The sequence below is a fragment of the Danio rerio genome, chromosome 2, assembly GCF_049306965.1.
Source record: "Danio rerio strain Tuebingen ecotype United States chromosome 2, GRCz12tu, whole genome shotgun sequence".
In the NCBI taxonomy this organism is placed as follows: Eukaryota; Metazoa; Chordata; class Actinopteri; order Cypriniformes; family Danionidae; genus Danio; species Danio rerio.
In genome coordinates, this window is record NC_133177.1 from 37,627,774 (window position 1) to 37,652,334 (window position 24,561).

Consider the following 24,561-nt stretch of genomic DNA (forward strand, 5'->3'; position numbering starts at 1 on the left):
CGATTTGACATGTTTGTTGCCATAATTAAATGAAATTTAACGTCAAACGGTAGGGGTGTCATGCACACATTTCAAAATAAAAGTCAAAATAAGTTTGAAATTAAACTTTTGTTGTTTTTTTGACCACACACACCCACTGAAAATGTTCCCGCGACGACCCACCAGTTGAGAAACACTGGTATAGTGTATTGGAAGATCCCAACTAGTCATCATAAAGGCATCCCAGTCAACAGAATTCAATTGCACATGCTCTTTTAATTGTAAGATTTAAAATAAAATGTATCACTATTATCATAATGATAATATATTGCTATTATATTGTTATATATCATATAAAATACACATATGATAATATTGATGCTATAGAAACAATGTTATGTAATATGAAAATATTGCTTTTAATTAACTTTAGGTTTTATTGTTTATTACAATGTTTAAAATAATTTAATGTCAATATGATTATTTGAAAATGAAATTAACTACTGTATAACTTATTAACATTTTTATTTTTTTAATTTTTAAAATTACATTTTAATTATTTACATATACTTTTTTCATATTATATTATTTACATATTATTTTATTGTTGTTATTTTTTATTTACTTTTTTGTTTAATTGTATATTTTATACATTTTACATCAATATTAATACAATTTAATGTTAATATGTTTTTAGATTTTTTATAAATTAGCAGGGGGAAAATATATATAATACATATACATATACATATATATATATATATATATATATATATATATATATATATATATATATATATATATATATATATATATATATATATATATATATATATATATAATGGGATTGTGTGGGATTGAGGTGAACAAAAACATCACATCTTTGGTCCATCTACTATATGTTGGGAGCTCAGTTTTTTTTTCCAGTAGAGAAGAATTAACTACCTTGCCAAAAGCGTGATAAAAGCAATTACTCTACATTTTTTTAAAATACAATTTATGTATAATTTATTAACATTATTTACATAAACATATTACTTTTCCTTAATAGTACTATGTTTTTATGTTCATATTTACTTATATATATATATTGATGCCATTATTTAATTACTATAATATAAAAGCATATGGCCATACTTTATTTTGATGGTCCGTTTGTTAAATTTAGGCTACTTTGCATCTACATGCCAACTAATTCTCATTAGATTATAAATAAACTGTTAGGTTGGGGCTAGGGTTGGTGTAAGTTGACATGTCCTTGTAAAGTTTCTTACAGTCAGTTAAATGTCTGTTGAAGGAGCAATATAAGCAGATATTAAACAGACAGTCTACTAATACTCAGATGGACCAATACATTGTTACCAAGTATATTAATTTCATTAAAAAAATTTTTTTTTATTTAATAAAATATATTTTGAAATTAAGTTTTCATTAAATCACATTGGGTTAATAATATAATAATTTTGGGAATGTACACCAAAAGTAAAACATGTACAGAACTTTGGAAAAAAGTACTCTTTTATGCATCGCTTCCTGATTTAAAATGGTTAAACATTAGGCTTTTGTTTCCTTGGAAATAACCCTATACAATGTGACTCAATGCCATTTTATTATAGATGTGTTGAAATGTATCAATAATATCATTGACCATAATATATTTGTCCCATAGACATTAAAGCCAATGCATATACAGAATATCAACTGCAGATTATGCAAATCTCACATGTTTACTTGGTGGGCATGACTAGATAAAACAGCTGAAGATCAAACAGCCATGGTAATGCCTAAAAAAATGAACTCATGTGATTAACAGCTAATCTGAGCACAGCGTTATTGATAGCATTAGTGCACAAGTTTTCCAGTTAAGTGTGTGTGTGTGATTGACATTAGCAAGCCCACGCTTCAGCCCAACTGCCCTGAAAACATCTTCTGAAAGCCACCCGCTGTTTTTGCAAATGGAGACTTGCTACTGAGAGACTTGCTTTGTTTGCCTCCTGCTGATTCGGGGGAAGCGGAGGCCTCTTTGTCATGCAGGTGTTTATATATATAAATATTACCCAGAAAAAAATTCAGAGCTCAGAGTTTAAAGCGGTGTCCCCAGATTAGCCTCTTGGTGTACATGATCAATGGAGGGAAGCCACACACTCTTGACTGAATATGCAGACGCTCCACCGGCATCCCAGCGAGTGAAAGGTTTGTCGTGGCTCTCCCTGAATATTGGTGATAAGACTTGCTAACAGTGTTTTGTGCTGCAGAGCAATAGCAGGGTTGTGTCTGGATGATGAGCTTTATTCAGCTGCTATTGTCACAATACTTATGATTTTTTTATTTTATTTCTGCAAGTGGCAAAATTCAGTGTTTTTTTTTTTTATATATATATATATATATATATATATATATATATATATATATATATATATATATATATATATATATATATATATATATATATATATGGTTTGTCAAGGGATACAGTTGTATACTGTTTATTTGTAGTGCCACTGACGTAATATTATAGTTTTATTTTTGTTTTAACTTAAGCCCTGGTTAGATCACACAAATTTGTCACGATTTTGTCACGATTTCCTTGACATAGGATGTTGTAGGGATTCGTAAACAACAAAGGAGCATTGTGACACAAGATTCCATCGTTTCTTTTCTTGTAATGTGGCATAACTTACGACAACCGATATAATGCCTGCGACGCCTCGCGATACCATTGCACAAAGTTTAGCATGTTTAATTTTTTACTTGTTCTTCACAACGAGTTCTGAGTTCTGTCATGTGAGGGACACTGAGCAAATTCACCGGTCAGGTAATCAAAAAATAGGCTGCATATTTACTTCTGGGTGGGTCACAGGTGGATAAGATCAATCATTGGTTTTGCAAACTTTAACTACCTTTTCTAAAATATTAAGATGTTTTAAGCAATTTTCAGCAAGTTCTTACGCAGCCGAAGCCCTTCCCGCCACAACCCATCTCTGGGAAACATCCACACACACATTCACACACACACTCTGGTCAATTTAGCATACCCGAATGACCTGTACCGCATGTCTTTGGACTGTGGAGGAAACCGGAGCACCCACAAAAACGCAGGGAGAACATGGAAACTCCACACAGAAACCCCAAATGAGCCGAGGCTCGAACCAGCGACCTTCTTGCTGTGAGGCGACAGCACTACCTACTGCGCCACTGCTTCGCCCCCTGAATGCTATAATTAAGGCTTCACTGTTGTTGTTGTATCATAAACCTCTGTCATATATTTGCATTTTTTTATATGTCATTATTTTAAAGATTATGTCTGATTGCATATGATTTTACCTTGCTGCTACATGATGTGCTTTCATTTTCTCCGTCTCACTCGCGGCAAGTTCAGTTGAGGGAGTGTTTATCATGTCAAGATTTTGTCACAACAAAATCGCATAATTTGACATAGTGACTTTTGTAAACAACAATAAAAATTGTGTGATCTGACCAGGGCTGTGGTAGCTATAATACCACTTCTTCTACATTTTATTAGTATATTATTTAGCATTTTTAAATATTTTAATACTTTTTTGTTGTTTTTTTATATTTGTATTTTTACTATAGTTTTTACACAATTTTGCCATCATTGGAAAGGCAATTTTTGGAAAGTGTTTTTCTTATTTTTAATTTTTTTTCAAATGTACTACTTGTTATAATTAAAATAGGTTTCATAGATGAATTGAAATAAACAACTCTGTGGTCATTTTATGACCATAAAGACAGTATGTCATTTTTACTTATTGGTATTAAGTTACTTTAATTTGATATTTATTAGTTGTTTTATATTAGCCTGACAGATACTAATTTAATCAGTGGAATAAACTAAATTAAACAATACACAAACATGTGTAATGATAATAATGATACTAATATTAATACTAGTAATTGACACGATTCTGGCGTTGTCATAGTGTTGTGTTCTTTGTATTTGCTGTGTAGTGATTTCCCATGTGTTGTGTTCCATGTGCTACTCTTTGTCATGTGATTCCTTGGTTCTGTTTTCCCACCGTTTTTTAATGTTTATTAATTCCACCTGTGTCTTACACCTGTTTGTTATCAGTTCAATCCTACCTTGCTATTTATACCCCTGAGTTTGTTTAGTCTTTGTCTGATAATGAATTGTCACCACTCCTTGTCCTGCCTGTGGTTCATGGTTCAGTTGTAAGTGTAATTTTGTAAATAAATATGTGTTTGTGATCGTTCTCGTTTCACAAGTTATACTGCGACAGCGCAACTGTGAAAATAATAATAATAATAATAATAATAATGATTATTATTATTACAATAATACATTTCATAGGTTTAAAATGAGCCAAAAAGTTAGTCACTATAATTTGAATGTAAACAAAATATAAATATTACAAAATGTCTCAGAAATTGAGGTTTTGTCCATATATATTGTGTAAATATTTTGTTTTATCAATAGCAATAGTTGTATTTGTCAATAATAATTGTAATTGTGTTATTTTCAGGCCTAGTTGTGAAAATACAAGTGGAATATTCTGTTGAAACATTTAAGATGGTTGTTATTAGTACATGATGAAATGTTAGGAAAATACAACTTCATTTAACAGAGATAAGCATTCGGCTATTGAATTCATTATCACAAACCGGATTGCTCCCGCTGTAAAGATTCACTGGCAAAATAAAAATGTCACATTAAAGTGAAGCCACAACATGCATCCAAACCACAGTACACTTGATATCAATTACCACTTTACTCCCATGCATGTTCAGAGCAATGCATTAACAGGCTCAAGGTTTAGTGCCAACATTCAAAGTGAAGGATTCTGTGCTCAGCAGATTCTCAAATGTGGATGTGTTTTCCTCCCTGCGGTGTGCATTATTTAGCACTCCAAGTGACTCAAAAAAAAAAGATTGCAGGTGACATTGGAGGGTTGGTGGTGCTTATTTATAGAGTGTTTCTAAATGTAAAGTATATGAATCCGGCAGTTTTATTGTAGTGGCTCTACAGTTGTTGATTTCAGTTTGAAACTTAAATCAGTTTTTTAGATGAAAAAGGTAATCATCGGCTGTTTTAAACCTGGGGCTTAATATAAATCAGCCAGCACAACAAGGCAAAGTACAACTATATTCTGATGCAATGCATGCTGTGCAAACCAGTTATAATGTCTTATGCAATTGGCTTCTCTGGTGAATTGATGTTTTGTTTATGGTATTTTGTGTATTTCTACTGGAACAAGTACAAAATAAAGAGGGAACTTATGGATAGGATTGTTTGCATGGAATGTGTGATCAAGTGTGTATATAAGGTAAAAAGTGCTTAAGTTTAACATATTGATGGTATTTCTAGATAATTCTAGGGGTACAGGTAAAGTCAGTAACAGTAAATGATGTTTTTCCAAATATTTTCAAGGAGAGTTTAACAGACCAAGGGAAATTTCACAGTACTTTTTTTTATTTCTCTCTCTCTCTCTCTCTCTCTCTCTCTCTCTCAGGCTAAATTGTCCATAGTGTGTGTGTGGATGTTTCCCAGAGATGGGTTGTGGCTTGAAGGGCATCTGCTGCGTAAAAATGTGCTGTATAAGTTGGAGGTTCATTCCGCTGTGGCGACCCTGGATTAATAGAGGGACTAAACTGACAATAAAATGAATGTGTGTGTGTATGTGTATATATATATATATACAGTATATATATATATATATATATATATATATATATATATATATATATATATATATATATATATATATATATATATATATATACATACAGCATGGAAAACACAAATAAAAAAGAAGAAAGAAGTGATTTTCTAAATTACCTTTTACTTGAATTTCATTGCAGACAATACAAGAAACATTATTTAATGTGTTCCTCATAATTTTAACTAATTAAGAAATTCTTCTTTGGTCTGGAGCAGTGTCCATTTCTCCATCAAAAATACCTGACAAATGTATTCATCTGACCACAGTACACATTTCCACTTTATGATGGTCCATTCCAGATGCCTCTGAGCCCAGAGAAGTTTTAGGTGCTTCTGAACATTGTTAACATAGGGCAAGTGGTGCTCGCTGCAGAGCCATTTGAGGAGAGCTGAGCTCCAGCGAGGGGGAGCTTAAGCTTGAGCTCCACCTTTTTTGCACTTCTTCTACGAGTGATGTCACTGGGGGTAGGGTTAGGGGTGGGGTTGGTGTACGCATTAAAACAGCTTACAGGAGGAGCGACAGCTCATGCTCCCCCTCGCTGGAGCTCAGCTGTCCTCAAATGTCTCTGCAGCGAGCACCCTCTCACATAGGGCTTTCTTTTGGCACAGAACAGTTTTCTCTAGCAATTGTAGATGTAACTATGTATTGTGGCACTTCACAAAAGTTTGCCAAGGTAGTCCTGAGCCCATGTGGTGATATTCCTTTTGATGAATTACGATTTCCAATTGTCTTCCTATCTTTCCGTGAGGATATTGTTTTCAAACACTTCAAAAATGTTCTTATGTATTTGTTGAAAAACTGGTAATCTTCAGCTCATCTTTGCTCCTAATGGACTAGACCAGGGGTGTCCAAACTCAGTCCTGGAGGGCTGGTGGTCTGCATAGCTCCAACCTCCTTCAACACACTTCCCTGGAAGCTTCTAGTATACCTGGATAGAGCTTGGTTAGCTGGTTCAGGTTTGTTCAATTGGGGTTGGAACTAAAATATGAAGGACACCAGCACTCCAGGATCGAGTTTGAACACCCCTGGACTAAACCATTCTTGGATGCTTCTTTCGTACCAAATCAAATGTCACCTGTTGACATCACCTGTATCAAATAACATCATTTAACCAATTTACCTGATTACTAGCCCTGCCTTAATATCTCCTCTCCCAACCTTTTTGTAGGAATTTGTTGCAAGTCTGAATGACAAGAAAGGATGTTTCTTTAAAATGAAATTAAGTTGACAAGACAAAACATGAAATATTTTGTGCTCATACTGTCTAAAATAAAATACAAGTCAAAGTAAATTTGGAAATTCCAACTTTCTTTGTTTTATTTGCATGTTTTATATTGTCCGAACACTTTCTGATTTGAAGTTGTAGTATCTTGCGAAGTAAGTAGATAAATATTATGCACGTAATATATTCAATGTAATTCAAAATATATTTGCCATGATGACTTCATGTGTCATCATGGCAAAGACAAAAAAAAAATCAGTTTCTAGAAATTAGTAATTGAAATTATTATATTTTAAAATGTGATGGGAAAAAAACAATCTCCCCATTTAACAACAGTTGGGAAACATTTTTAAAGATTTAAAATTTCATACAGGAGCTAATAATTTTTACTTAAATTTAGATTTTGGTATTCATAGCTATGTATTTTTTATGAGAAACTCTAAGAGAAATATTAGCATATTCCATCTAAAAATGTGTAGATGTAAAACACTGCTCACATGGTTTGAGTGATTCCATTTCAATTTAGCGTGTGAATGTGACATGATTAATGACATAAAACAGCCAGTGCTGTCAGACTTATGATATACTGCGTATCACACTGTTGTCAGAGGGAGCCTATCATTCAATCTGACAAGAAACAATCATAAAGGACAAAAAAGGCACAGTTTGCACCTGACTTTAAACTGTGAGTATGTGTTCTCTCTTGGATAGTTTATTTGAAGTAATAACCGTTTGGTCAGCAAAACTTCAGACTAACCGTTTACAGAATCTCATCATAGTGCAAAGCCCCACTAAGGCTAAAATCCTTGAATAACCTCTGATAGAAACTATAACGCACTTTCTGTTTCACATAAACCATATCAGAAAATCATTTTGTGAAGATAGATTCATTGAGGCCTGTCTTATTGTATTTGATCTCAAAATCTAATCAGGCCAGTAACGCTTCATGCTGCATTAAAATGTATAGGTTTATAATGTCAGAATGTTTTTTTTTGTGTTTTTTTTACAAAGAAACTTTAAGCCATATCAAAAACATATCACTGAAAAGATGAAGTGAAAATAGTTAAAGGTATAGCTAAATATTATTATTATTATTATTATTATTATTATTATTATTATTATAATTATTATTATTATTGTTGTTGTTGTTGTTGTTGTTGTTGTTGTTGTTGTTGTTGTTGTTGTTGTTGTTATTATTATTATTATTATTATATTTGATAAATAATTGTTTTGGCAGAATAAATACTATGTTATAGTACATTTAAATTTATTTAATTCTTATTCAAATTTATTCATATACATGAGGAAAATAGAATCACTTTAAATGACCAAGAAAGCAAAATATCCTCGGTTCAGCTTTGCTTTGTTTTGTTTTTGTGATTACTTGAATAGTTTAACTGCATGTTCTGATAGGAAGTGCTGATGTTATACACAGTGAATCTGCACAATTAGGCAATTCTGGCAATCGGGTTTGTAAAAAAGTGGTCATCAAGAATAAGTCCTAGGTTTAATACCATTCTGGAAGGAGTTATGCTCTGTATGCTCTATATTTATATATAAAACAAACAAACAAACAAACAAACAAACAAACAAACAAACAAACAAACAAACAAACAAACAAACAAACACAACAAGGGTTTTATTCACAAGCATAATTAGAAAAATGTAACAGCTTATGTAATCAATGAATCTTTTATAAGCAGATTACATTTATATAATGCAGGGGTGGCGAACCTGTTTGGCATGATGAGCCAAAAAAAAAACTTTATCACTGCAAAGAGCCACACAACAGATGTGCAAACAACAGTATATCTGTCACAATAACTTATACACCTAATTATATAACGCAATAGTTTTCATGGATTTAAATTAGCCTACCTCATTTTACTTGACTCAGTGGGACACCTGACATTCCTTGGTTTCCACAATCTTTTTCAGGTCTGGCTCGTATTCAGTTGTGGCTACTCGTAGTAACTCTTTCACATGTGTGTCAGTAAGAACATAGCGATGCTTTGATTTCACTAGTTTCAGTGTAAAATCCCATTCAGATAAAAATGTTCTGCCCTCATCTTCGTATTTACGCTTAGCTGTACGCTTTCCTGATTCTGCCATGACGATTGATATTAACGAACTGCACGTCACTCGTGTTGCGCCCCAATCAAACGGGGCTTCAGTGTCAACCCTTGACTGAAGGCGTGTCTGAATGGAAGCGTCAGAAAATAAAATTCAGTCAGCAATAGGCCACTTTCTAGCAGGTGTATTTGCATACAGCGATCTGATTGGCTAACGCGTCCGTAAGCGCTTGAAAAGTTGAGCTACTCCCAGCTTCTGCAGCGAGCAACGTGAAGCCCCGTGTGAATGGGGCATTAGTCAATTGGTTATATGTTAAATCGCGCAAGAGGTTGAGCCGCACAAAAGCAGAAAGAGACGCAGAAGCCCCGTGTGAATGGGGCGTTAGTCAATTGATTAATGTATGTTAAATCGCGCGAGAGGTTGAGCCGCACAAGAGCAGTAAAAGAGCCGCAAGCGGCTCGCGAGCCGCGGGTTCGCCACCCCTGATATAATGCATACATTTCAACTGTCAATCCTCATCTCCCAGTAATATGTGTTAGTAATATCTCAATATGCTACTGTTTTGTTTTTATTGTAAGAGCAAACATGAAATAGAACACCTTATAATGGTTGTTTATTGTGTATGAATAAATGTTCCTCAAAAGATTTAATGCTATACAGTATTTCAACAATATATTTACAGTATTTATTTTTCCCCCCAATAAAATATAGTAGTAGGCCTCTGTCGGTCAGTGTTGACCATGGATGATGTATCCTAGTTCTTATCTTGAGCCAGGACTGATTGTCTGAGACAGCGTTGTTGGTGGCTGAAGAGGCCAATAGGGCAGAGGCATTCTTTGAAGCAGAAGTCGCATCAATAGGTGGCTCCCTGGCTGTCGTTGTTCCGCACCTTTCGACGAACTTGCTTGTCCTCCACCGCACACATCATGTTCTTTACACCTGACTTGAGCTGTTTGGTCAGGGTGCACCTCCACTTCGGGCGGTCTGCTGCAAGGTTATCCCAGGACGGTGTGTTTATGTTAAGGGCTTTCATGTCTCTCTTTAAAACATCTTTAAATCACAGAATAGGGCACCCTGTGGTTCTCTTCCTGGATCCTCTGTAGAGGATGTCCTTTGAGAATCTCCCACCCTTCATGCGGCGTACATGGCGAAGTCTGTACAGGCGATGTTGTTGGACCATGGTGCTCATGCTGGGAAGGCAAGCACGAGTTACAACTTCGACCTAGGTGACTTTGTCCTGTCAGGTAATGCTCAGGATGCGGCAAAGACTTAGTAGGTGGAAGGTGTTCCATGTCTCACTCCCGTATAGCAGAGTGCTGATGACGCAGGTGTTGTACACTGCCATCTTTGTTGCGGTTTTCAGCCTATAGTTTTTCTGCACTCGAGTTGTTAGGCGGGCTGGAGTAGAGGCTGCCTTCCCAATCCTTGTGTCGAACTCTAGCATCTAGGAAGAGGTTGTCAGTGATGGTGGAACCCAAGTGTAGAAACTGATGGATGACATCAAGATGGAAGCCGTCTACTGTGATGGCTGGGGGAGTGGCAGAGTCCTGGCTTAGGACGTTTGTTTTCTTCAAACTGATGGCCAGCCCAAAGTCTTTGCAGGCCATGGAAAAACGGCTCATCTAAGACTTTAGTTCTTCTTGGGTTTGTGTGGTGACAGTTAAATCAGTTAGTCTAGTAAGTGTGTATCGTATTTGTATGCATATTTCTATTCATTATACATTGCTATCTTTTATTTGCACATGGCAGACAGTATAGGTGTTCATTTCTGTCACAAATTGCATTCTCTGCCTACAAAACCCATGTTATAGAAAAAAATATTCAGGCATCATTGCTTACCAATTAATTTAAAATGCCTATATTTGCCCTCTGATAATTAAAGAACAAAGTACGCAGAATAGTTTTCTTGAAATAATATGTAAGAAAGACCTTGAAGGCACCCATTTCTGTCTGCTGTGCTCAGTCTCAAGGCTAATTATCCAACATGAAATATTAAACATGGCTTTGAATCTTTAACAAATAACAATTTGCTGGCCATTGGGCTTAATGTTTGGAGTGTTGGATAGGTTTACAAAATACAACTGACTTTGACTGATTGCGTAGACCTGATTTCCTATTCAGGGGGAAAATTCGCCACCAGAGGAAACATACCTTGAAACAGGCTGGTGAAGAAAAACTTTGATCTGCTGTGAACAAATCGTCTCACGAGTTGAGTTGTCATGTTCTGACTTCTTGTTTCTTTTACGCTGTGATAACTGCAGAAGGCAACTGTGAATTTAATAGTATGTGGGCATGAATTAAAAATGTACAAGTCTTGGATAATTCAGTATATCGCTTATACAAGAGTATCACATGTTTAAAAAATGTGTACTGGTTTTGTTTAACTGTTTTTTAAATACATTTTTAAAGTTAGTCAGATTGATAAAGGGACTAAGCTGAAGAAAAAAAATAAATGAAACTATTTTAAATAGAGAACATTTTGAATTCATAAGATATTTTATATTTAACATTTAATTAAATAAAATGTTTATATATGAATCTACTGTAAATTAGGCATTGCTTGATTTTAGTAAAGTGCAGTAGTGTGCAAAGTCTTAGGCCAAAAGTCTTGGTATTTTTTACCAAAAAAAAAAGAGGAAAAAGTGGGTTATTTCTGTAGCATGTCAGTTTAAAATATAATTTTACATTTCCAAACATTATTTTTGTCATTAATTGCAATTATACAGTGGAATTATTTTCTGGACAAGGAGTCTGACTACAGCTAGTGCTACACACAGAGATCTGATCTGATCCTAATCCTGTCTGTCTGGAATGACATTAGGTAATAAAACAAACTAAATCCAGAAGAACTTTGGCAATATCTAGAAGATGTTTAAAAAAAAAAAAAAAAAAAAAAAACCTGCCTGCAAAGCTACAGTACTGTTTAAAGTTGTAGGCGCTTATGTAAAAATACTGTAAAATAAGAATGTTTTAGAAATTAATGCATATATAAATTTTCATTTATCAATTAACTTGAATTAAATCAACTTTTGGTTCTTCGAAAAGAAAATGAATGAATGAATAAATAGCCTACTGTAAATAACCATTAACATTTTATGTGATTTATATATTAGATTAAAATACATGTTAGCTAAATGATTTTATGTTTTAGAATAGAATATGGAACATTCTCAATATTAGTAAAAGAAACACGGGCCCTATATGTGTCGTCTACATATATTTCAGTTAATATGAAAAGCGAGTGCATCTTTTTATCAATAATGTTTTCTGTTATAACTTACGTGATAGATTTGCGACAGAGAAACTATGGTTTTGGAAAACACTCATCACTAAATTGTTCTTTTCCCAAACTATAAAATGTACTTAGTTCTGCAGCTTATGTCATTGTTTGGATCACTGGCTGTTTTCAGACTCATTGTGCAGACAATCATTTCTTTTTATAATTACAATTAATGAAAAAAAAATAATGTTTGTAAATGTAAATTATTACAAACTGACATGCTATAGAAAAAAATAGCAATAACTGGATTTAATTTGGTGAAAATACTAGTGGGCTAAGACTTTTGCACAGTACTGTATATCAAATTCTAAATCTTTTTTTATTTTATTTTTTTTTACTTTTGAGGAATTTAAAAGAAGGATAAACATAGTTGTGATAATTGCACTGTAATGGATGCCAGTTCTTTTGCACGAACACAGCATGGCTAGTCTCAGACAATGGCAATTAGCACATAATTGTTTATAATAATTGCTTACTAGCATACATGGGTGTAGGAATAATACTTCAATCTATACAGAACAAAAGCTGATTGTAAACCTTAGTCTTCGTGCCTGCATGCATTTATTTAAAACAAAACAAATGACAAACAAACAAAGTTTGTTTAAAGATAACTTTTTCAATAAAAATGTGAATCCCACATAATGGCACACAGCCACTCTCTGCATTTTCAAGACATTAGCCTTTGTTCTATCTGCTTTATGAACATTCATATGATGCCAAACGCTCTGGCCGGCTCTGAAAGTTCTTCCTCAGAGGCAGAGGCTTTGTAAATGGCTGTATTTAGCCAAAGGCCAGATTGTATATTTGAGTCTGTGGCTCTCTGTAAGCACAGACACTGTGAAAGAGAGGGGAGGGCAGGTTCTAACACTGCATCAGGATGTGAGATGAATAGTACTAGCTTTTTACCCTAGCCCACTCTTTCTTCTTTTCCTCTCTCGCGCTTTCCATCTTTCCCTTTGGTTTGTGCTTTCCTGCATTCAAATAGGTATTTTGGGGTTGCTGTTGCCCAAAATGCATTTAAAAGAGAATTTAACACAATCAGCATTAAGATGGCAGATGGCCCAACGGCTTCAAACTAAAGACCGGGTCTCTGTTCACAGTAGCAGCCATTCAGTTATTTACACCTTTTTTTTTATTCACATTTTCCACAGCCAGTGGCTAGCATGAAAAAATAAATAAATTAATAACTCATGGGTAGAATTACTGAAGAAAATAAAAAGCTAAAAAGATCAAACAAAACAAAGAGAGAAGAGCGAAGTCTAGGATATTTGGGTAATTGGGCATTAATAGTCTAATCTTAAAAGAGAGAGTTTATCCAAAAAAAATATATAATTAAAGGGCTCCAATTTAGGCCATTTTGCAATATGTAAAATATGTATTTTGTATCTTCAGAAAGTGTATGTGAAGATTCAGGAAAAAATACCTATCTGGTAATTTATTATGCCTTCTTAAAAAAAGGAATAATTAAAAAAATAATAAATGGGTCAGAGAAAATTGTAGATTTTTCTGCACTTTTAAATGAAAATGAGACAATTCTGCCCACCCACTCAAAGTACGTTCTTCCCACCCACTCTTGAGACATTTCCCTCAAGGATAACCAGGGTCAAATGTCAGGATAAACACAGAAAAAAATGACTGCAACTCAGACACATTAAGATGAATGACCCACAGACAAATGCTGTTACAACGTTTAAACGCACGTCTGCATCGACACAAATGTGACTGGATGCTTACAAAAAAAGGGTAACAATGCTGCTGTATAGAGATCTATTATAGCTTACTTAAGTTACTGTACAAAATAAGCTGGGCTTGACAATAACTTTTTTGATCACCAACCACTTTGGCTAGAAGTTTTCCCATGTTACTAGCCACTCGCAATTTTCACTAGCCACAGTTTTGTTGTTGGGAAAATATATTTTACATTTGTACACATTTTTTGTGTGTTGTGTATGAGCTTGCTCAATGAGCATGAGCAAATGAGTTGTGGTTTCATAGTGTCACATTGCAATTAGTTACTTTTTAAAGCTCAACACTACGAATTTACTTTTTTTTTTTTTTTCGCAGGGACACAAAACTAATTATTTCCTTGCCACAAATTTTAAATATAAATATATATATATATATATATATATATATATATATATATATATATATATATATATATATATATATATATATATATATATATATATATATATATATATATATATATATATATATATCATATCAATCTGTCCAGGCTATTATTAGATTGTAAAGGATGATAATTATTGGAGAAAATGATTCTAAGGTCACATTTATACACATATTGATACACTGTCTTAAACTAAAATTCTAACATTTAGGTACAAGGCAGCACTGGCAATTTAAAACATATATATTTTAAATGAGCCAAAATGGCTAGTGGGGTTGTCTGTTTAATCTGCCACAGGTGAAATCTAACCGCATTAGGCAAGTTGGCGGGTGTTAATGTCAAGCTCTGAAAAAAAGCCTGATTTACCATCCACAATCTGGGTCTCTTGTTGTGTGATTAAAGTATCCTCGTTTGTAGTGGTGTACATTATGCAGCTGTGCTGATTCCAGCAGTTATAAATTACATAGCTCAAAATGTACACATTAATCAATGCTACATCAGTGTGGTGTGCATCAAAATCACATGATTTGGATCCTAATTTAACATAAAAAACAGACTTTTTGTGTTCACTCTGATATGACTGTTGATACATGCAGTTCAGTCCAAACAGCTTCTAAAAGTTGATTTTGCATGATAAGGGCCCTTTAAAGATTTTTACTTGCATCTGCCTTTCTAATCATCTTTTTTGTTTCATTGTACACAGACATAGATATCTAGTAGAACTGAATTGATGCCTTTTTCTATTAAATAAAACAACAGAAGAGCAGCTTTACATTGTTTGGGTGTTGTCTATATCACTGTGTAGCATTAATAAAGCATACAGTATATTCAAAAAACCAAAGGTGGCACTCAACACACCCATTCACACAAAGATAAATATTCTTTACATACAGTAGATTAAATTAGGCCTAACATATTTGGTAAAAATTTGAGCTTAGCAAGCTCTGCATATTCTGTGTTACGACTAAGACCTAAACATTCACTCAAATCCCCTCAATCTGGCTTTGCAGGTCTATCTTTGGGTATTTTAGCAAGTCTTCAAATGTTAGCTTGCACTTCTGAGAGCAAACATGAATTTCTTTTTCACCCACATCTCAACTATTGGTCATGTAGGTTTGCACTCTGTGACATTAGGAAAATTCTTGTCAGGATATACAGCACATATTTGTTTAAACAGACAGTTAACCATAGCTTTTAAGTGTCAAGGGTGTTTTCTGTTTATGTTTCCATTTAAAATTTAATTACGGGATCTTGATCTCTGTTCCAACAACATTTGATGTTGAAAAGTCGCTTTTGTTGACTTGACTTTTTTTTTTGTTTTTTGTTTTGTTTTTTTTTTTACTTGACTTTTTTTTTTGTGCAAAAACAAAATGTACAGAAAAATGTTCATAAAATAGCAGAAATACTAACTTCATTTTTGTAGTGGGATTTACACATTCAACCTAGTCAAGAAGACATTGTTTAAAACTAAAATACTAAAAAAAGTCACATTTTGAACATTGAAAGTTCAAAACAGAGATCAAGGCCCTTTAATGCATTTTTTCAGTTTAAATAAACAGAAACCCACAAATCAAGAGCTATTCAAAACGTTTTTTTATTTTTATTTTACATTCATTCCTTTTCCTTTATCTTAGTCCCTTATTTATCTGGGCAGCAGTTATCCAACAGCAGAATGAACCGCTAACTATTCCAGCATATGTTTTATGCAGCAGGTTCCCTTCCAACCGCAACCCAGTACTGGGAAACACCCATACTACTCACATTCACACACACTCTTACACTACGGCTAATTTAGTTTGTTCATTTCACCTATACCGCATGTCTTTAGACTGTGAAGGAAACTCACAGCACCCAGAGGAAATTCATGCAAACACTGGGAGAACATGCAAACTCCACTCAGAAAAAACAACTAATCCAGCCAGGACTCGAACAGGCGGCCTTCTTGCTGTGAGACGACTTACCACTCAACCACCGTGCTGCCTAATTTTTAAATATTGACAAACAATTTTTTTTACATTGCAGGCCCATATTCAAAATCAATGACTAAGCATATGCAGAAGATGGTGACTCCAGGTTAGGTCTTCAGTTAGCCAAAAACAAAAATATATACACACTCTGCTCAGCATCCTGAAATAAATTACTTAACACAAATATTATATTTCTGCATTTTATACTTCTCATTTCCTAATCTGGAGCGCAGTTCCCAAACGAAACAAAAAATGGACTGCATGATATTCTGATCAAAGTTATATTTTAGCCCAGATGTTGTTTTTAGGTAAAATTGAGGTTGTTCGTGAATTTTCAAATTTCAGTTTTGAGTACATTGATAATGACACAACCTGCATCAATGGCCTACAGTACTTTTGGTAATTGCACTCCAGATAACCTGACTAACTTGCCATTGTCTGTCTCTTTGACTAATTATTTATTAGCGTTCCTTTTTTGTAACTCGATTATATATAAATTATAAATTATACCTGAGAATGTAAACATTACAAAGACCTCTCCAAGATATTTATTCTGCTGGTTGATATTGCAGATTTGTTACAGCACTGAATAGGTTAGGTTGATTGAACTGACTCCATCATCAAGAAAAAAATCTGTGATCACAGGAAGGATTCAGCCTGTGAAATGGAAAGCCTTCAGGTTATTTTACAGATCGCATTGCCTGTCAAGACAATAATTAAATTCAAAGTCAAATTTCTAACAGCTAATTAAACACATTAAGCTAAATCTAACTTTTGGATTCTTGAATGTTTGTTACTCATGAACATTCTCTTAAAGTTATTTTCAGCAACATTTTCAGTAATTAGTCAAATTGATTTATTTATTTTTATTTATATATTTGGCTATATGAATGTGGAAAAACATTGTTTTATATGTTCATCCCTTTTATAGAACAATAAAACAATAATTTAATGCTCAAACAAAACCATGTATTTTAAGGGTGTATATTATTTATTACTTAATATTTTGTATTATTATTATTTAGTATTTTGTTCAGTGTTTTAATAGGTAATTTAGATAGATCATTCAGTGTTTATTTCCTCAAATTTAGTGATAAATTAAGCTTTTTTTTTAAACTTGGAAATCTTTTATGCATTTATTTATTTGTTTTTCACTATATGAATGTGGAAACAACATTGTTCCGGAGACATTCATAACTTAGAGAACGATAGTTTTTTTCCCCTCAAATTCAGTGTCAAATTAAACTTTTTTTCAAACCTGGAAACATTTTATTTATTTATTTATTTAGCTCTACGAACGTGAAACAACATCGTTCTGGGAATAACTTTTAGAGAACAATAAAACAACAGCAACTTAATACACAAACTGGAGTGAAACTGTATTTTAATGGAGTTTATTATTTATTAGTTAATATTTTGTTTTGTATTTGTATTTTAATAGAGCTTATTCCCCCACATATATTGTCAAATTAAACTTATTTAAACTTGGAAACCTCTTTTTTTATTTATTATTTTTAGCGATAGTTCTGCAGATGGCATAACTTTGATAGAACAATAAAACAATGGCAACTTAGTACACAAATAAACTGTGTGAGTGTGAAGGTGTATTTTAAGAGAGTTTATTTCTAAAAGTCCACAGGGGCAGAATTGCTCATGGTTAAAGAAATACCCTTATAGGAAACAAACAAACAGCAGCAATTTATTCTTTGTAACATGGCTTTGTTTGTGTTGTAACATACGTGCTGTTTCATCAATAAAGGTGCTGTACCACACCAGACCCCTGGGACTGTGTATGGCGTCTAGTGATGAAGTGCAGAGTCACTCTGGCTTGTGCCTGTGCATATACAACTCATAAAGTGGGTCAGGGGTTCTCCACTGATTTTCAGTCTGCAAGCGCTGTTTTGAAAGGCAATGTCTGCCTCCCCTTTGTGTAAAATATCACCAATGCATACAAAGAAGTGCAGGTCAAAAGCTTTGTTTTTCATTTGTTTCAAGTGTGCATCAGAGTTTTTAAGAACAAATGCTTAATCAAAAAAAATAAAAAAATGAAAAGAGAATTTTATAACAGTTATTAAAAATTAAAAGCACATATCCAGTGTTTTGCCCTGCCCAATAGTTCAATAAACTGTCATGAAATGTCACTTTACTCTCTTTCAAAGGCTTATTGAAATCCTCTGTCCTTACATATCAAACAGACTTTTTGCAATGCCAAGAACATATGTTGGTTTGCTTTGTGCAGTGAATGTAAGGAAAGCTCATATATCATCATATATCTTCACCTAATCATCCATTAATGTAATGTCTAGTGGCATTATTCCAGTTAATGTGTTTTTTTTCCCCGACAAGCTCTGTCTTTGCATTCATTAACCAAACCTGAGGCTGTTTAACCCGATCACGTATGTTTAGACAGTAAAGTTCAAATGCCATAGGGATTGCTTTGATATCCCTAAAAAATTCTGGAGTGAGATATGAATAATGTATAGTCACAGCACACTGCATATATTTGCATGACAGGAGCATTTCTGATTTATCCTGCCATCCATCACATATTCCTCAACGCAACATAACATTTTTGATTTAACTTTTTAAATTTTCTTCTGTTTATTTTGGCAGAGATCTCCGGGAACTCTGAAGACATTCCTCTGGTGCGCTGGCGACAGCAGTGGTTGGAAAATGGCACTTTGCTTTTCCACATTCACCATCAGGACGGCAGTCAGAACTTGCCTGGTCCGGCGGCCACTGCTTACCCTGCTAGTGACTCTGCTGAAGAGGAGCTGCGCATTCTGCACATTTCTGTCATGGTATGTAGTCTATACTGAGTTTGAGTGACTGATGTTTTATTCTATTAATAATCCTTTAATATTTATTCATGTATATTAATCCCGTTAATAAACAAATTCTTCCAAAAAAGGCAAAGGTTGATAAAAAAGAGATAGAGATGTGTTCAAATAAGAATAATAATTACTCTACTGTAACCACTAGCTTGCATGGTTTGGGATTGGTAGAGCTACCCATCGATGAATTTGCTCTTCAGTGTTTGGACTCTCAGTAATTATTTTAAACCACACTGGACTGAGCTAAACTGAAATGAACTTAAACACTAAAAACTGAACTACTCTGTTCCAATTACTATGACCATTTATGTGAAGCTCCTTGTGCTATACAAATAAAGCTGAATTTAATTGGGTTGAACAAAGATAGCAATGGACCCTTTTCACATTTTTAGGTTTCTCAGTAATAGATGTCGTGATAGTTGGGTAAACTTAGAGTGCAAAGAATGGGAGAGTACAATAAATGTATATGTTTTTTTTGCAATACTGTTTGCTCAAATTATTAAGAAAAACCTCAGCAATAGTATTATCAAGGCATTCAGAAAATGGAAAAAATGTGTGACTGATAACATTATTCGTAAATACATATAAATTGACATACTTAAAAAAAAATTCTAACTATTAAAAGCTTTCAAGGATTTAAGATGCTGATGGCCGTTAAACGTGTGAAAAGGGTACATGACTATATTAGCATCTACACTAATGGGTGAAAACCTCCTGTTTATTGTTATTGTGTGCTGTAGTTCATCATCTGTTCCTTGAAATGTGAGAACTTGGATTCTGATGGTTGTTCAGATTTGTGTTGTATGTCAGCTGAAAAAAACGAAAGGAACTCTGTGACTTTATCTTCTCTGTGCTATTATCATTTTGCCAAGGGGTGTCCAAACCCGGTCCTGGAGGGCTGGTGTCCTGCATATTTTCAACCCCAATTTAACACACCTGAACCAGCTAATCAAGTTCTTTCTAGGTTTACTAGAAACTTCTAAGCAGGTGTGTTGAAGAATGTTGGAGCAAAACCATGCAGGACACCGGCCCTCCAGGACAGAGTTTGGGCAACCTTACCGTGTTAGTTTACTCCAAAAAGGAAAATTCTGTCATCATTTACTTAACATTATATAATTCCAAACTTACAAGTCATTTGTTCATCTCTTTTCAAATCAAATACGAAAAAAGTATATTGATCTAAAACTTCAGTGCTTCAAAATGTTTATGAAAGGATCAAAAATAAGTCCATACAAATGGAATTAAATCAAGTCTGAAGAGACACGATTGCTTTACTCTCCAACAAAACGCTGTGTTAGTTCAATCACAATTTGAATCAAATATGGACAACCAAATGTTGGGTTACAAAAAAAATTATATGTGAGTGTATAAACTGATTTAATTTGGCCTTTTATTCTGACATAAACATTGAACAAAGTTCAAAGCATTCAGAATTGTACAGTATATGAAGCTCATGCGTGTTTGCTTGATGTGTTAGAATTAGTGAGGTTTATTGTTGCATTTCATGTCAGTATGTGTTAGTGAGGTGAGGTGTCTTGTCTGCAATGGCCAATGTTTATATGTTAAAGACAATGATCATGATAATCATGTCTCTTCAGAAGTATTTAATGTAATTTAAGAACTATTGATTTGTCTCTTTACGGATCTTTTGAAGCTTCAGAGAAACAACACTTTGAGCATGTGGATTCAACACTTTTTCCCATTTAGAGTGGATCTCACTCTCACTTTTACATTTTCAATATTTTATCATATCAATATCTTAAGTCTAATTTCATACCTCAAATTTAAATACAGACAATTTAATAATAATTTCACACTGCTGAATAAGTTGGGAAAATAACAGCTTTATTGGAAATGACATGCAATAAATGCATTATTTACCTTTTTTTCCCTGCTCCACACAGTATTTTTCACATTTTATCACATCAGTCATCTTAATTGACGGTGTTGTCTCCTTGGTAACTGGTAACTGACGGCACTATTGTTTTTCATTTGTTCTGGGCTTGCAGTAATTATGCTAAGTGTTAGTCATGTTGGAGTTTTTTTATTTTTATTTTAGGACAGTAATTTAAGTAATCAATTTCACACAATAAATATATCACTCTTGGTTGATATTAGTATTATTATTTTGTCAGTATTTGTATGATGGTTTTTAGATTGAAACCAGATTGTGACTAGAGTAAAACATTCACTGATAGGAATATGTACAGCTGAAGTCAGAATTATTAGACTGCCTTTGTATTTTTTCTTTTTTTTTCTTTTTTTAATATTTCTCAAAAGATATGGATCAGAGAAGGGATATTTTCACAGTATGTCTGAAAATGTTTTTTTTCTTCTGGAGAACATCTTAATTGTTTTATCTCAGCTAAAATAAAAACAGTTTTAAATTTTTTAATCACCATTTTAAGGACAACATTTTAAGCATCTTTAAGCCATTTTTTTTTTCAATGGACAACAGAACAAATCATCGTTATACAATAACTTGTTTAATTACCCTAACCTGCCTAGTTAACCTAATTAACTGAGTTAAGTCTTTAAATGTCACTTTAAGCTGTATAGAAGTGTATTGAAAAATATCTAGTGAAATATTATTTACTGTCATCATGGCTAAGATAAAATAAATTAGTTATTAGGGATGAGTTATTGAAACTGTTATGTTTAGAAATGTGTTTGAAACAGAATCTGCTCTTCATTAAGCAGAAATTAGGAAAAAAAAATAAACAAGCAGGCTAAAAATTCAGGGAGGCTTATAATTCTGACTTCAACTGTATGAATGAAATCATTTGAAAACTAGAAAAAAGAAATTATGAAGGCCTGCCAAAAAGTTTCTAAAAGTTTAAAACCAAAACAGCTTAATGCTGTGTTCACACCAGACGTTGATGGAGCATCAAGCGTGAGTTATTTATATGTTAAGTCAATGTAAAGATGCAAATACACATCCTGCGGCACGGTTGACGCAAATTATAAAATTTGCGCGAATGAAGCAGTGCGAGTTGAGCATTTTGTGCGTTGAATCGCTCAAGTTGGAAAATCTAAACTTCAGCGGACATTCATGCCGCCTTAACTAATCAGAAGCTTGCTCTTGTAGAGAAGTCATTAAGACAAAGTGCCTGTTGTTTGTGTCCCGGGGGGCTGTTTGTCCCCTTGCCGACACCAGACAACAGTTCATCAAACTACACTCGGCTCAGTCCGAAGCACCACTGAAAGCCTCCATCATCCAGGTGTATTTTCAGGAGGAGTTGATGAACTCACTACTGAAAGGATCTAGTAAACTCTGCGCCGAATGAAACCACGCTGTTTTTCAGCCTTCATAAAGCACAGCTACTATTTTAATAAAATCCATGTTAGCCATTTAGCATCGAAGCTAGAGTCACTGGGCAGACACAAGCCCTGCCCATGATGCTATAGACACAAATCTGTGTCTGTTGTGAAATGAATTTGACGTCTGAATGAAATGAATTTTACACTGGAATGAAGCTAGCAAGCTCAAAGTGTCCACGCGTCTATTTATGTGCGAATAGTGCGATTTATCTGAACATGCCACATCTGGTGTGAACGCAGCATAAAAGTGTTTGTAGAATCATTCATTCATTTTTTGTTTGGCTTAGTCCCTTTATTAATCTGGGGCCACCACAGCGGAATGAACCGCCAACTTATCCAGCACATGTTTTACACAGCAGATGCCTTTTCAGCTGCAAACCATCTCTGGGAAAGTTTGCAGAATCAACAAAAATAAACTGAGTCCATGGGACTAAATAGCATTTAAATTAGCATCTAAATAGCAGGACTAAATTACATTTTAAAAATAAATTTAAATTACATAAAATTGTAAAATATAATATATTTTATTAGCTGTAAAATTATTGTTGTTTTAATCTGTAAACTAATATTATAATGCTTCATTTTTCTGTGGCGACCTGGTGTAACAGATTCTGTGAGACCTGAGCCAGTGGAGAGATATTACACAGATTAAAGAGGCTAGAGTTGTGTGTGAGATGAAAGAAAAGATAATGTTTGTTCGGATTCAGTCAATTAGCGGTTCCGCCTCCTGGCTTCACGGTTCTCCTCTCTCAGATCATTATACTACTGTCATCCCAGAAGTAGTTCCCCTTAGAACAATTGGAGCGAAGACTCTTTAGGGCATACGGATTTTAAAAGCTTTTAAAACACACTTAGTATAATTAGTGGAAAATCCATATTTGTAAATCGTCATGCTGAACAGCAGTGGGGATTGTATGGGGCAGAGTTAGCGGTGACTAGCGATGTAGCTTAGATGAATGGAGACCTCTGAACGCAGGTTGGATGAATGAGTTGTTTGTGTTATTCAAGTGTTGGGTATGCAAACATTTTAATAGGAAACGCACAAATGGCTCATTATTTCTATATAAAGCAAAAGGGACATATGGATGCTCCAGGCTTTGCTGGATTTACTCTGCTGCTTGAATTTCAAATCCTGTAATTGCACATTAGAGCAGTATGGCAGTTGTTTCGGATGGTTAGTTGAATCTGTGTGTAAAGCCACTGATTACTGAAAGATCCCTGTCAGAATATGATTCCTGCAAGCTCTTGGAAGCCTCCTCTATTGAGCGAACCCTGCATGATCTCTCAGAAGCTGAAGAATATTGCATAGCTCCTATCTCAAACACAGCCTCTGACATTGATATCCACACAAAGATAGCTATTAGTATTCTAAAGGCAACACGCAGGAAGTCAGCAGATGATTCAGCCTCATTGAGGAGAGCAATGGGATCCAAACTATTTTCTTTTCTCAGAGCATTATGCTTGTTTCGTGAAGGACAGCACGTTATTTAGGCATAAACAGGGCTGTGTGTTTGATTGCTGTGAACCATGAAGTGCTTAAAGATTGGATGTGGGTCATTAATTACTTAATAATTCGTACAATAGATGCACAAACAAGATTGAGTGTGCAATCACTGCATGATTGAGAAACCAATGCCGTTAAAGGGAGACTTTTCAACCAAAAATGTGAGTGACATTTCTTTCCTTTAGAAGAACATTACAGTTTTAAGCTTAAAATGTTAGCTCTTGGTGATTGCACCAAGATTGCAAGACAATGGCGATCTGTTTCTTTAAGGGTCAGAAATCATATACAAGTATATATAAAACAATCTATTTATTAACTTTTAGTAATGGAGGCCAGCAAGCAAAAGTGCTGTGCAGGTAAACCTCACTCCTCTGACCTCAAAAGGTGCTCTAGTGACAGACGCTAGAGGCCATGGTCTTTACCCTCCTTGTTAGGGCAACCGACTCCCATGCAAAGAATCGCCGGTTTGATCCCAGTTCAGCGTGAGTTGGAGGTAGTAAGACCGGTAATTTGATGGGAGTGAGATTTAGGGGGTGAGTGTAACTGAG

General features: G+C 34.2%; 1 protein-coding gene across 4 annotated transcripts in view; it reads left to right on the forward strand.

The window, feature by feature from the left end:
• astn1 (astrotactin 1) overlaps positions 1–24,561 on the forward strand; it is a 410,547-nt gene that overhangs the window by 81,216 nt on the left and 304,770 nt on the right. For all 4 annotated transcript variants that reach the window (XM_003197882.7, XM_021467632.3, XM_017351897.4 and 1 more), the window contains exon 2: positions 18,968–19,155. In XM_003197882.7, the coding sequence (XP_003197930.4) occupies positions 18,968–19,155 (188 nt within the window). The remainder of the gene's footprint in view (positions 1–18,967; positions 19,156–24,561) is intronic.